General features: G+C 37.6%; 2 protein-coding genes and 2 pseudogenes across 2 annotated transcripts; 1 reads left to right on the top strand and 3 right to left on the bottom strand.

The window, feature by feature from the left end:
* Positions 1 to 14: 14 nt before the first annotated feature.
* LOC115996995 lies at positions 15 to 3,520 on the bottom strand (annotated as a pseudogene).
* Positions 3,521 to 6,440: 2,920 nt separating this feature from the next.
* On the bottom strand, positions 6,441 to 7,091 carry LOC115996994 (annotated as a pseudogene).
* Positions 7,092 to 7,644: 553 nt separating this feature from the next.
* LOC115997369 (heme chaperone HemW) lies at positions 7,645 to 10,174 on the top strand. Its single transcript, XM_031236913.1, has 3 exons — positions 7,645 to 8,601; positions 9,128 to 9,792; positions 10,041 to 10,174. Exons 1-2 carry the CDS (start codon positions 7,826 to 7,828, stop codon positions 9,756 to 9,758), a joined length of 1,407 nt encoding a protein of 468 aa, XP_031092773.1. The 5' UTR covers positions 7,645 to 7,825; the 3' UTR covers positions 9,759 to 9,792; positions 10,041 to 10,174.
* On the bottom strand, positions 10,080 to 14,218 carry LOC115997370. Its single transcript, XM_031236915.1, has 10 exons — positions 13,969 to 14,218; positions 13,215 to 13,237; positions 12,843 to 12,927; positions 12,546 to 12,755; positions 11,790 to 11,912; positions 11,664 to 11,721; positions 11,505 to 11,578; positions 10,953 to 11,041; positions 10,803 to 10,874; positions 10,080 to 10,429 (listed from the first exon to the last, which is right to left on the bottom strand). The coding sequence occupies exons 1-9, from the start codon at positions 14,080 to 14,082 to the stop codon at positions 10,805 to 10,807; spliced, it is 846 nt and encodes a 281-aa protein (XP_031092775.1). The 5' UTR covers positions 14,083 to 14,218; the 3' UTR covers positions 10,080 to 10,429; positions 10,803 to 10,804.
* Positions 14,219 to 15,095: the final 877 nt, after the last annotated feature.

Here is a 15,095-nt window from a genome sequence, read left to right as displayed (position 1 = left end):
CGTCTTGATTCTGCCTACATATCATGATTATCATCTAAGGAAAATAATATTGTTACAATACTTGTGCAGATCTAGTCTCAAGCCTTTTAAGGTCTTACACGAGTTTGATTTGAAGGTAAATAAATGCTTCCTGAACAAAATTTGGTAATTTCATGATGGTTGGCTTTGTCCTCTCCCCTCATGAAATTATATAAATTATTTTTAAGCATTAATGTCATAGTAAGAGTTGGCGTGAATCTGGTCAACTCTAACTCTTTATAAAAGGTCTTTAAAAAATTGTAAATCATTACATTATTAGGTTACATGCTTAAAAAATAATAAAAATAATAAAAAATAATAAAATAACAAAAATACGTTAAAAGCAACCTAGTCAAATAAAGTAATATGAATCTAAATCGGACGGGGAAGGTGAAGCCTGTATTACTTGTATGGTGGTTGATAATGGTTCGGTATACATTGGTGTGTCGTGCTTGTTCGTTAACACTTGAACTGTGTCTGGACTGACCTATTTGCAATGAGACGAGCTCATTGGTGTGTCGTGCTTGTTGAGAACCACTTGGACTGTGTCTGGACAGATCCCTTTGTAATGAAACTGGTTCATTGGTGTGTCGTGCTTGTTTAGAACGACTTGGACTGTGTCTGGATAGACCCTTTTGTAATGAAACTGGTTCAGTAGTGTGTTGTGCTTGTTTAGAACCACTTGGATCGTGTCTGGACCGATCCTTTCGTAATGAAACTGGTTCATTGGTGTGTCGTGCTTGTTCAGAACTACTTGGATCGTGTCTGGACCGATCCTTTTGTAATGAAACTGGTTCATTGGTGTATTGTGTTTGTTCAGAACTACTTGGACTGTGTCTGGACTGACCCATTTGCAATGAGACTGTGCCAGTCCCTGTGGATTTAGCGGCTATCGATATCTTTCCGGTAATTCTGGTGAGATGTATACAGTTTCTGATGACGACTTTCTCGAGTTTAGGCAGTCCTATGTGGTCGTCAGAAATCAACTCCCTCAGATTAGAAACATTCTCAATATGCAACATTTGCAGTTCAGGAAACGCCTCAGGACCAGAGCAGTCCATGAGCTGTGCTTCAGAGAGTAAGGCACTGTTTTTCAGCTTCAGAATCCTCAACCAGGGCAGCCATTTCAGCTGCATCATCGGATCCTCGACAATCTTGTTGGACGAGAGAGACAGCTCCGAGAGGTTCGGGGGGAATGTTTGGTGGCGAGGCAGCGTTCCCCAAGGCGCTTTGATGCGCAGCCTTCTCAGACTGCAATACCCAGAAAGATTCAGCCGAGAAACATCCAATCCCTCAAACAGGCAGAATTCCGTGTGCAGAAACAGATTCTCCAGCTTCTGAAATGCGTCCATGGAACAGCATAGCCTGTTGATAAGCTCCTCGGACACGTCGAAGATTCCTAGTTTTCTCAGACTGGTGAAATGGAACAGCCTGCAGCGTTCCAGATCTTCGCTGCTCACCATGTGAAGAGTCTGCAGATTTGGTAAACAAACCTTAACAGGAGGATAGAACCAGCTGAAGTCATCCCAGCTTCTTTGAGGAATTATTGCGCCACGACTAGGCCAGTATGGTAGCAGAAGATGTCTTATCTGCTTCATCCTCAAAATCGTCTGAGGAAAGAAAACTGGAGAGCATTTCAAAACATCCAGAACCTGCAGATTCTTCAGTCTGCTTATTTTGGGAGGAAATGTAATGCCAGTTGCTCCTCGGAGGCGAATGTACCTCAAATGGTTTAAGTTCCAAAACGCAGTGGGAAAGTGCGGGCGACTGTACTTAAGTTCTACGTTCAACACTCTCAGGAGACTGAACCTGGGAAAATGTTTGATACGCATTTCACAGAATCTGATATCCCTTTGCCTGCTGGTTTTGAAGCAAAGCAGGGCTCTGATGTGCGACATTCCGGAGAAGCTAATGTTGTTTTCTAAGTTGAGATCAGTGTTGAAATTGATAGCTACTCTCTGTACTCTATTCAAAACAGACTGACCACTGCTAGACCTCATGGAATTCAGCCTCCGAAAGAACCTCTTCTCGTTCGCCTCCAAAACACAGAAGTTGTGCAGAATATCATGAATTCGACAGCTTCTTATCCTCCCACTGCATCTCGTGCTAGCAACTTGGACTAAGTTTCTGGAGACTAACGTGTTGAGGTACATTTCTGCAACATCCTCATCCTCCTGATCCTCGTGGTCTTGTTGGAATATGAACTTCTCAGCTACCCACATGTTAATCAAGTCGAAAGCTAGTATTTCGTGCCCCTTTGGGAAAATCCCCAAGTACAGGAAGCAGTCTTTGAGTGGAATGGGCAAATTGTCATAACTCAGAGACACAAACCTAGTACATCTGTCTTGTTGTCCATAATGCTGATGTCTTATGTCCTCAAGAATTTCAGTCCAAGAATACTGGTTTGTGATTGTTCCTCTCTCGCGCAGCACACCCGCTATGACAACAATGGATAGCGGCACACCTCCGCAGGTTTCCACTATCTGCTCCTTTGGATATGCAGTTTCCGCGCTGTGTTCTGGCATCATTACTTGGTTGCAGAAAAGTTTCCAGCTTTGGTCTGGAGCTAAAGGCTTCATTTCATGAATTGAAGATTTGCCTCCGATGTATCTCCCCACAGCTGTGTCCCGGGAGGTAATGATGATTCTGGTGCCACTTTTGGGGTCACTTGGGAATCCTAGTCTCAGTGCATCCCAGGTTTCAACATCCCAGATGTCATCAAGGAGAATGACATACTTTTTGTCTCTCAGATATGAACAAAGCTTCCCTTCAGGGCCTTCTCTGCTCCACTCCTCCCCCAAATCTGGACACCCTACTTGTCTGGCAATGTGCAGGAGAAGCTCCCCCACTTGGGGCTCTCGCGAAACATAGATCATGGCAGAACAGTCGAAACGAGGCTGAACATGCTTGTAAATCCTCTTCCCCAGAGTTGTTTTACCCAATCCAGGCATCCCCACAATGGCAACCACACCGTATACGAGCTGATCATCAAGCAACCGCTTCTCGAGTTTCTCACACTCGTCGTCCAGTCCCACCACCTCTGGTTCATCAGCATAAAGGTAAGACCTCCTGAGATCCCAGCACTCACACTAGCAGAGTCCAGTATCCCATAGCTTCTCCTCCTGCGATCTATCTCCTCCACCCGTCTCCTGATTTTCTCCATTTCCAGGGCGAAAACGTGGGCAGAATGCACATAAGGGATGAAACAAGCAACCCTTTTCAAGAAACCCCTTGATGAAGAATTCTGTGGGGGTAACCTTTCCAAAATGTCTATAACATGGTGCGCTAAGTCCTCGATTTCGTTCACCAAGTTTGCCACTCTCGAGTCGCTGGTCTGCTTGGCTTGAGCATCTGCAATGTAGGATTGAATGCATCTCATCTCCCTTTCTATCCAGTCCACATCCTCTGACACCCAGTACAGCCGTGAACCGGCTTGAACTCCAAGATCAACGCCTACATCAACAGCTTTCCTTAGAACCGCTGCAACTAAGGCTTCTGCCATTTCTGATCAATGTTCTTAATGCATGTATTTTTCTTAATGATCAATTTAAGGAGATTCGTGTTTTGTCTGTCGTGAATCACAATCATGCATGGACGAATCATGGATAGAATATACGCCCATTTTTTAGTTAGTTTCATCAAGGAGGGTCAATGAATCCCACGAGACAAAACTTTCTTTAATAATAGACTAATGAATGCATGAAGAACTTGGTTGTTTGTATTTAATTGCACTAAGTCAATCCAAGGAATTGAAGTCTACTAACCAATAGAAAAACGTCAAAAACTCCCATATAGGACTAGATCAGATATTCCGAGAGACCACATCATCAATTCATCATTGAGGGACACATGATGACGTACTATACAATGATATATGGGATATACCTAATCTTTAAGTATAATATCATTGATGCTTTTAGATTCAAGTAGTGGACAAGGGACCAACATAGTCGAAAGGCAAAAAGTTTTCTGATACCGTTTCACGGGTCTCAATCCGTGGGACGAGTCGAATCTTTGCTTAATAAGATCAAAGATCTTATCCATTAATCAAAGATTTGACCTATCAATCAAAGATCCGATCAGTTGAAACGATCTCACACAAGTGTTAACCTAATCGAAAAGCAAAGTAATTTTGTTTTAGATGCTCAGATAAAGCAAAGTAATTTTGTTTTAGATGCTCAGATAAGAGGGAACTATTTTTACTTTTGAGAATGGAGAAGAACGTGTATATTACATGCCATTTTACAGGGTATTTATATAACTCAAGTTATAAATTAAGGACTTGGACGAAATATGAAAAGTAAATAATCTCTTATATCAAAGGATATTACTTTCAAATTGATATTTTAAAACATAAAGAAAGTGGTCTCCAAAATAATAAGGAAAACAATCTCCTAAAACTGGTCCAAGGATCTCCTAATCGAGATAATGTGTCCAAGTTTCATGTAGTACTTGGCTTGGGCCAACCACCTAGGTTGAATTCGACCACTTGGATTGAGTATGAATACTAGAGTACTAAATGTCTAGACCGCTTGTATTCAACCCATCAATTATTATTTTCACAATTTTTTTTTATAGAATTGATATAACATCCTATGATAGTCAAATTAAGAATATGCAAATTCAATCCCTATTTTCTTGCAATGTAACAAAAATTCAGATATATTTTCTTCAAATGGAATAAAAAGTGAACAATTAACTAGCTTAGCTAGTTCATCATCCCATGAAATTTTGTTTTAGCGCATAAAATTACTTACACCAGCCTCTGTTAAAATACAAGAATCATATACATCATGTAGGGTAAAGTAATAAGTATCAAAAGTGATAGGATATTTTCTGTGTATATAAGGTTTTAAGTAACAAAAAACATGTTTTGGAGTCCATCAAAAAGACTTTAGAACTGTTTGGCATTGCAATAATATTTTTTTCTTAGTAAGCACACATCACACCACCGAACCGAATTTATTATCATCATCCAAGTTCAAGTTCATAACAAATAGAGGAATTTTTCTTAGGCTAAAGAAGCTTGGGATATACTAGTAAAATAGTCAAAACTACAAGTTGAAATGCATCTACTGATCGAGCGGAAAAAAATTATATCTTAAATATTAATAACTATGATAAATTATGGTTGAAGTTCAAACTCTTTCAAAAATTTCTAAACGTGGATGATATATCCTGAACAATCATATATTTCAAAACAAGTTAGAAGTGTATCACTGTATATATATAGAACAGTTTGTATATATTAAATTTAGACTTTTAAAATAATTTTTAGGTATAAAACATCCCTTTACAACTAAGAAAAACTATGAAAAGGAGCATTATTAAACATTTTTATAATTATATTCACAACAAATTAAAATATGATTATCTAAAAGTTTGATGTGCATGCATGCCTAATATAATCAACATGTACATACTACCTTCAATATATATAATGTTGCCGTACGAGACAATAAGATCAATATAATCTTGATGTCTTAAAAAAAAAAAAAAAGAAAGAAAAGAAGAAGACCAATCTTGACTGCTTCCATGTACAACATTTGCATGAGAACCTAACTCTCATGAAATAACAAAAATGAAAATCTAATGTTGCATACGCTTTTGCATGAGCCTCACAGCTTTGTTATGCAATTTACTAATATTTGAAGGTAAAATAACAAATTGGTTTAGCATTCCCAATTCTCTTGTAAAAGTATGAGTCTTCAATATGTGTTTTTTCAATCCAGAGGTCTTACTAATTTTAATTGAGTTAGATTTGAGGTATTGGAAGAAATTAAATTAAAATATTGAAAGTTGAATAAGATTTGATTCAACCAAAATATCTGTAGGACATTGCAGAGGCAGCATTATTAGATGATCTATATTTGTTTGAGGGAATGCTTTAGCCACCCACCGAAATCACCACAGTTATGGCCTGTCACAAAGTCTAGAACAATAAATCACCACAGTTATGACCTGTCACAAAGTCTAGAACAATAATCAAAACGATACGTAGTTCGTTCTTATATATATAGACCAACAATGGAGAGACTTATTCAAATCTTTCTGAACAACATCTATTTGGCCTTCGGTGGTTATGCTGACGGTGGAGGAGAACAACATCTAACATCTATTTGGCCTGTGGTGGTTATGCTGACCGTGGAGGAGTGGTAAATTTGTGCGCCATGAATGTGATTTTGTTTTACAAATTTATGTTGTTCTTACATTTGACTTTTGAAATTTTAAATAAGGTTTGAAATGCATCCACCAGGAAGAAGGGAAACCATGCAGGAAAAATAAAAAGTAACTATTAATAACTATATGATAGATTTGGTCTCCAGCCCTTTTGTTTTAACTAGCTAGTTCATCCCATGAAATTTTGTTTAATTTAGTGCATAAAATTACTTACAACATCCTCTATTACTAGTTAATGGCATTCAATGACATAAGTCATTTCGAATGGTGTCATTGATAAAACGCTTGGGAGCTTTTGCTTCTCTTCTAGCCTGGTTCTTGAAAACCACATCATCATCCCACCTTCTCTTCACATTAAAGGATGTAATTGGCTGGTTTAACAGCGGATTTCCTTTAAAGAGTTCTGCTTCCTTTGCTTTGAGCTCTTCTTCTTCTTGTTCTTGCCGTTTGTTCCGGATTTTCTCCTCTGCTCTTTCTTTCCTTATTTGATCAAGCTCAGCCATGAGATCTTCCATGTCATCCTCACTCTCATCATCACTTTTGGCATCCACGTCCACGTCATCAGCATCTGCACTGCGTGGAACAATTCGATCTTCAATCTCTCTTCTAGAACCTTCTAAAAGGGGTTGGCTACTCTTTCTATTATCCCTGTCATCACTATAACCCTTATTTTTCGAAGAGAAGTGCCTTGATTCACGCTGTTCCAGTTCCTTACGGAGGTTCCTCTTCTGCAACTCATCCTGAGTGTCTTGGCCTTCCCTTCTAGGCTTCAAGGTTGTATGCGATGCAATATCTCTAGAAGAGTATTTCTGAGATGTGCCGAAAATTTGAGTCCCGCCTTGTTCGCTACCGCCCTTAGCAGGTGCCCATGTAGGTCTAGCTGCACTCGTCATGTTGCCAAGCCTGTTCGATTGAGGTCGAAGCTGGATTGGATTGCCGCAATAACTTTAATTTGCAAGAAAATTAATTAATATGTTGGTGTTAATTACTCAAGAAACATAAGAATTAAATTAACTAGAAAATTAATTAATATGTTTGATTTATAGAGTAATAATGAGGGTGTGGACATCTTTCTGTTAAGGATTGGGACTGTGACACGTACTTGCGTGAAAAGTATTAAAATTTACAAGAATCCAAAGTAAATTATGATTAAAGAATTAAGATAAAGGATGCAAACTAAAAAATGATCAGATTAGAGGTATTGCAATCTTAATACTTTAACTATATCAAAATTAAGAAAAAACAATTAATCAAGAGATTATTGACAATGCACTAAAGAATTCATGTTCAAGCTACTTTCCTAATCAATAAACAAGAATTAGACTAACTAAGTCTAACTAAGAAAGCCTTTCGAGACTAATTGACAATTACTTTTACCGATAGTAGAACTTACTATATGATTAGGAAATCAACGTCCCGAATTTACCCCAAACCATTCAACTTGTTACTTTGAGCAGTAGTTGTTAAGGAAGGGCATCAATAAACTTGTTTAGTTTGCCATTGCTATCTATTAGGTTTCCACTCTCCATCTATGGCTTTCTGCTACTGAAATGTTGAATGTTGTTTTATAGAACCAAAGAAAACAGAGTTCTGTGCGATAGGGTAGTTATTACAGTTATCGGTTAACATGCTGAGATCAGCTTTCACGACCTTTCCCTCCAGCACCAAGCCTCCCATGCTAGCGCGCACGATAATCAATGCAGTAACAAAATCCCCAGAAACTGTTCGACGAAATGCCTCAATCGACTTTCCAAACCTGCATAAGCTCCCCCCAACGTCAGCTTACGTTCACCTCCCATTCTGCCGGAAGCGCTGCCACTACTGCGACTTCCCCATCTTAGCCCTCGGCGCCTCCTCTTCCCATGGGCCAGATGATGACCCGCGAATTGCCGACTACGTTGAACTCATTTGCAGAGAAATTAGGGCCACACAGGTGAACTCAAACACGAATTCACCTCTCGAAACTGTGTTTTTCGGTGGCGGGACGCCTTCTCTCGTGCCCCCTCGGCTGGTTTCGTTAGTCCTGGACGCGTTGAATTCAGAATTCGGGTTGTGTTTCGGGGCTGAAATATCAATGGAGATGGACCCGGGAACATTTGACGCTGTGAAATTGAAGGAGATGATGAAATTGGGAGTGAACAGAGTGTCTTTGGGAGTTCAGGCCTTTCAGGAGGAGCTGCTGAAAGCTTGTGGTAGAGCTCACGGTTTGAAGGAGGTTCATGAGGCTATAGAGATTGTTGGGTTATGCGGGGTTGAGAATTGGAGCATGGATCTCATATCTTCTCTTCCGCATCAGACACCACAAATGTGGGAAGAAAGCTTGAGGCGCACCATTGAAATGCAGCCTACTCATGTTTCAGTATATGATTTACAAGTTGAACAAGGCACCAAATTTGGGATACTGTGAGTTTCATGACTAGCTAAGACTAATATTTATTCCACTATTATGAATTGCCTCTCTTTAATCTGAAAATTTGATCATATAGTTCTGAATACTAAAGAGCTTCTTCCATCAATGAAGAAGATCTCCATTAACCCTGGCAGCCACATTGTGGGAGTTTCACTCTCTTGTGAGGTGCCTCCGCGCACTAGGCACTAATCCTCCCACCTAATGGGCCGTTTATCACTGTGATTTACCCTTCCACAATCCTGTTGGACGGCCTCAGGGAGAGGGATTTCGCCTTTTGGGCAAGAAGATCTAAATTTGTTCTTTAAGTAACTGAAAATGTTGAATTAAGGCCATTTATTAGAAAGGGTAAATAGTTCTTTGATCTTTCCTTTGTTCATCAAAAAAGTAAAGTTGATCAAAACCATGCAAATAATAACTTAGTATAACCAGTTTGTAATGAGGAACCATCAGCCGGGGTTTGAGTGTGTTAGTGTGTTTCTCAGAATGTGAATTTCATGCATTAAAGTTTTGCTTTTGCAGGTATACTCCTGGAGAGTTCCCCTTGCCTTCTGAAAACCAATCTGCCGAGTTTTATAGAATGGCTTCTAAGATGCTATCTGAAGCTGGTTTTGAGCATTATGAGATCAGTAGCTACTGCAAGACTGGTTACCAGTGCAAGCACAACTTTACATATTGGGAAAACAAACCTTTCTATGCTTTTGGACTCGGGGCAGCCAGTTTCCTCAATGGATCAAGGTTTTCCAGGCCAAGGAAGCTCAAAGACTACACAGGATATGTGCAGAGTTTAGAGGATGGAACAGTAAATTGCTTTGGGAACAATAATGTGGATGCTCAGGACATAGCCATGGATGTTGTCATGCTCTCTCTGAGAACTGCAAGGGGTTTGGATTTGAAGTCTTTTGGTGAATCTTTTGGTAGCTCAACTGTTCTCTCTCTTTGTGATGTCTATAAACCATATATGGAAAGTGGCCATATACTGTGCTTGGATGAGCAGAGGAGAAACATTACAGCAGATGAATTCAGTACTTTGTTAACTGATGAGTGCAAGATCAAAGACAAACTTGCTTTCATTCGTCTCAGTGACCCTGATGGTTTTTTACTATCCAATGAGTTGATATCTCTCGCATTTCGTGCTATATCTCCAGACTGAACGCTTCTAGTCTTTTTGGAGAGTAATACTACAGGTACTCCGAAAAGTAAAAAACTTTAATGTGACATACTATGATTAATTTGATTATACTTTGATGGAAATATTGTGATTAATTGATTATATTTTGATGTAACATCCTCTAATTAGTTAATTATACCTTGATGTGACATGCTGTGATTAGTTGATTATACTTTGATGTGACATAATATGATTAGTAGATTATGTAATCAAACCAATCATAAAAAATTCTGATTAGAATATGCTTAAATTTTCTTTTGACAGCATAGCTGCCTCAGGAATCAGCATGCAGAAGAGAACTTGTAAGGAAACTAGCCCATACTCTTATTTTTGACATGATGGTATATGTATAAATTGTGAATATTACAATACATGTGAGTCCTCACTAGTGCAACATGCACAGGCACAAAAGAATTAGCCTATGGAGAGATCACCATAAGCTCATTTGTAATATCTCAAGCAAAATTGTTACTTGGATGTTTATAGAAATGTTACAACAAAATCCATGGTAATTTGAGCCCCACTTCTCCATAAGATCATTTAATCCCAAGATGCCCGAGATGAACCTTCAATGTTGAACCATGGTCAAAGAAATCCGAGCTGTGTTAATATAATCCACTGACTGTTCAGGTTGCAACAACCAAAAGATTGGCCTGAAAACAAAGGGAAAGATGAAACTGCCATGTCAGTACATTTGGGCAGCAAATGCCATAAGCACAGCAAGGTTTGGCTGGCTCAATGTTATCTACTTAGATGCAGACAGAGTATTAAGGAACAAAGTTTCATGTGGGCATATTATTCAACCAAGATTCTCATGCGGGAAGTTTCTAGTCATTGCTCACAGGATCCGTCATCCGTGTTGAACTAAGATGATAGGGGATTGCAAAGGGAATGATATCCCAATGAAGTTTCGCAAGAACCAGGTTTTACGGTGGTTTTGGTGTATCAAATACCATGAGAATCTTGAAAAATTAAACATTTAACATGGTTTTGGTGTATTTCCCAAGCACATTGTTTTCTACGTACCACTATGTAGGCTTTGCTTTTTTTCCAACTTTTGTGATGCGCTTAAGATCCTGTGTTCCCCCTCTCATTTCTCTGCAGCATAAACATGACATTTCATACACACGGTAACATTTCATGAAGATGGAAATATTTAGAGGCTGGAAATGGCACCTTTGATAGAGATAAACAATTAGGTAGAATATCGGGAGCAGCATCAATGTTAATACTGAAGCTGCCAAGTAGAACCTATTTGTATGTTTCTGTAAAAAAAAAAAAAAAAAGTAAATCAATCAATATATTGGATCAGTAGAAGATATGGAAATATCTAATTTATTCTAAAATACATAAGAAACCATTGAGGATAATGGATTATGTTTCCATAGTTCTACCTGTGCTAAAATTAATACGGAGTAACTTTTAACAGTAAAAAGATATAAATACTTATTTCTCCATCACAAACTTGAAATTGGAAGAACATGCTTCCATGTAAAAAGTGAGGACTAATCTGATCCATCCATTTTAGTAAATCAATGTCGAAGGTTGCTGAAAATTAATGAGGAAAGGGGTGGGTCAATTTTATAAATATTGCAAACTTTCAAGTTTGCAATAATTATACAATTGACCTTGTATTTTTTTGAAACTAAAATCCTAGACCATTGATGAACCTGATGGACGGCTATGATCAGTCCTCACTTAGGACCATGCACTAAAATGAATCCTTACCCTGCCTCCTTTAGGAAAAAGTTTTTTCCCACCTGAGCAAGAATGGGCATCACAGAATTGGTGCAAAAACAACTCTACAAAGGAAAACACATAAAAAGTTACTAAAACCAACAATCAGCAGTTTTTATATTCTAGCCTTTATGGAGTGGGACACGGTACCATGAAGACGACTTGCTTTTGGACCCTGGTTAACGGGAAAACAGCTGTTTGCAAGACTCTGTATAGAAGAAGGGAAGTATTAACAAAGTAACCTCAAAGCAAAACTTGGTTGAAGTGCAGGACAACCTCACATAAATGACGATTCCTTGCAGCAGCCGCAGGATTGCATTTGGTCTTCCGAGATTTTGACTCATCCAAAACGTCACAATGCAGTGCTCCACACAAATCGGCCAAGCACTTGCTATGACTCTGAGATCAATGAGAGCATATCAATATTACATCCACACCAATGTAGGAATATTAATGTAAATCAATAGTACAACCATGGCACTGTATGAAAAAGTATGATAAGTTATAAAAACAAGTATCAAATAGGTTGTTGAACTTATTGTTTTTGTGCAATTGGGACACTAAACTTAAAAGTGTGCAATCGTACGAACAAACAAGCAAAATGTGTGCAGTTGGGGCATTTTTATGATTTCTTTTAATGCAATTTAAATTGAAAACATTTCAATCTTTCATCCTAATTAGTATGGTAGAGGAAATGACAATTCTTAGTACATACCATGTAAGTAATATGATTAGATTCAACCGGAAAAAAATTGTAAAAATGTCCTAATTGCACATATTATACTTGTTTAATGGTTTAATTGCACACTTTTTAAATTCAATGACCCAATTGCACAGAAACGATAAGTTTAGTGACCTATTTAATACTTCTTCCTAAGTTCTAATTACACAAAACTATGATACAAGTTGATTGTACAGCCACGAGCAGTGGGGCAGGGCTTGGTGCTATGGTAGCAAACGGTGCAAACCTCAGCTCCAACAATAAATTATGAACTATATAATTTCTTTTTTCTCTTTCAAAAAAGTACTTACAACATTTAGAAGATTAGAATGTCTGCTGTCAAAATGCTGATCGAGAAATTTTTCAGCTCGGAAACTTTTTTTGCAGAATCCACAGCGCCATTCATTTATATCCACATGAATCTTGTGCTCCTCCTGATCTCTGAAAATGTCATTACTAGGATGAAGTCTACATTTCGTTGAAAGCTCATACTTTTCTTGTTCCAGGAATGGCGTCAAATACTGCAAAGTACCCAAAATCGAGTTTCACTCTGTTAATTAAAACAAACATACAGAAATCATCTTTTTGCAAGGTTGATTTGCACATACCTCCTGTATAACTTTCCATGCAACTCGACTTCTCTCTCTGGAGCAATGAACTTCGTGAACACCTGACTGCTCTTGGTCAAGAATTCTAAGCAAGCATCAAATCAGACAATTTTTAAGTATTTATCTTACATAGCTAAGGTTTTATGGCCTAAAATGAAACCCTTCTCTCTCCCTACCGGAAACCAACTCTACCTATCGATAGCAAAGGAAACAGAATATTTCTTGCCTTATGACTAATTCCCAGCTTTTGAATATTAGGCTTCTTAATGGATACCATTTCATATTGAATTTCATCTTCAAAAGTCCAAAGTACATATAGCAGCATGGCACTACATTAACAGAAAACAAGACATTAAAACCACAGAATCTTACCTTGATGAGAATTCCTCTACCTCCTGCACCACAATAAAACCAAAACTTCAGAACTAAATAATTATGCATGACACCCAAAAAAAGACAAGCTTCATATGCAGGAATGCCGGATTCAAGAAACCAAAAAAAAAAAAATTAAAAAAAAAATCTTTAAGACTTAACCAGAAATTAAAAAAAAAAAAAAAACAAAACAAAACAAAAAAAAAACAAAAAGATTACAAGTTCTACTCTCAATGGGAGTAGCCTATTGGTATTCTCAGTTTGAACCGGTCAGGTAACCTATGCTGGTTTACCTCCTTTACCGGCTAGGACCACAAGGCAAGGTTTACCGAGTGCACCAGGCTATGGCCTTACGGGGTTCCTTCATCACCCAAAAAAACAAAAAGGTGTATCACTGAATCTTCAATTGGGTGTCTGGTGATGGAATCAAAATCAAGAATTTAAGTGAACAAGGCTCTTTATGGGATGATAATATCAGAAATGAAATCTTAATGACAAATGATAGGTTCTTCCCCACTCCTTCCCCAACTAATCACTTAATAAGGGCTATTGAGCTGCTCCATTGACTCAAGAATCAATTTTGAAAATAAAAATTCATACGCATACAGACAAACAAACCCAAGTGGATTATAATCGAAATTGAATTTAAGAAATATTCACAGACATTCCCATAATTAAATTGCAGAGGAAAATTCACAGAGAAGTCATCAATAAAACAAAATTAAGTGATAAAGAATTGAATTGTGGGAAGAACCTGATCCAATTGAGCAAGAACTGGTGAAGAACGGCACGCGAAGAGGAGAAGCAGAAGAAGAAGACAAAATCTATGCGCTAAAAATTTCACTTCTTCTCTCCCACTGTTTCGCATCTTTGCCCTCCTCTCTCTTCTTCAAGATTCACCCAATTTCTTTTGTCTTTCTCCGCTTTCCTCCTTCCTCTATTTTCTACTCTTCGTTTCCATACATGCTTGCCCTTTCTTATTTCTCAACTTACTCTAATTTTCCTCAAAACTATGAATTAATATTAATTGCATTCCAACCAAAAGCAATTTAAGTGGAAATAATTTTTTAAAAATAGAGATTTTTTTCAAGAAAAAAATAATTTGAAAAAAAAAAAGAAATTACAAATTATAATCTACAAACATTAGATTACGTGTTACATGTTATGTAAGGTGTGAACTAACTAACATGGATAAGAGATGAAGAGATTTAAAAAGTTAATAATATTAATAGCAACAACAAATTAAGGATCCATCGTTTAGATTTATATTTAGATATATATATATATAAAATACACTTGTCAATGACCTTGTGGTCTAGTGACACCCGGTGTCCTAGTTTACACTCCCACATGGAGCTTCAGTGGAGGCAACTGTTGACTCTTTGTATTTCAGTAGGTTGAGAAAGTAGGTATGAACAGATATTACATTGTAACAGAGTCAGTAGTACTTAAAAAAAAATACACATAAAAGACTAAACTTTTCATGAAGCTATTTTTCAAAATATTTTTAGTGAACTATAACTTATAGTTCAAATTGTAAACATGTTAGCTATATTTTATATGTCTTGAAAAAAGTGATCGAAAGTGGAATATAGTTCTTGTATTGTCCTGAAAAGTATCTAGCCCCATCCATTTCATTATCACAATAAGCCTTTTGTTTTGCAAACAAAAATGCAATAATGATGAAAAATTCACTTTCTGAATAAAACATGTATATTTAGTCTAAAATTAATGGATGTTGATAACTATGGATTTACTATCTTGTTACCCTGAGTTTATGGCGTCAAGGTGGTAATATTTTACTCTTTTGCAAAGAAACAACATTTGTCCGTGCCGTTAGGAGTAAAGTAGTTCTATATTAGTGTAATATATTCAATTGCA

The sequence above is a fragment of the Ipomoea triloba genome, chromosome 11 (assembly GCF_003576645.1).
Source record: "Ipomoea triloba cultivar NCNSP0323 chromosome 11, ASM357664v1".
Lineage (NCBI taxonomy): Eukaryota > Viridiplantae > Streptophyta > Magnoliopsida > Solanales > Convolvulaceae > Ipomoea > Ipomoea triloba.
This window is presented reverse-complemented; position numbering and strand designations above follow the sequence as displayed.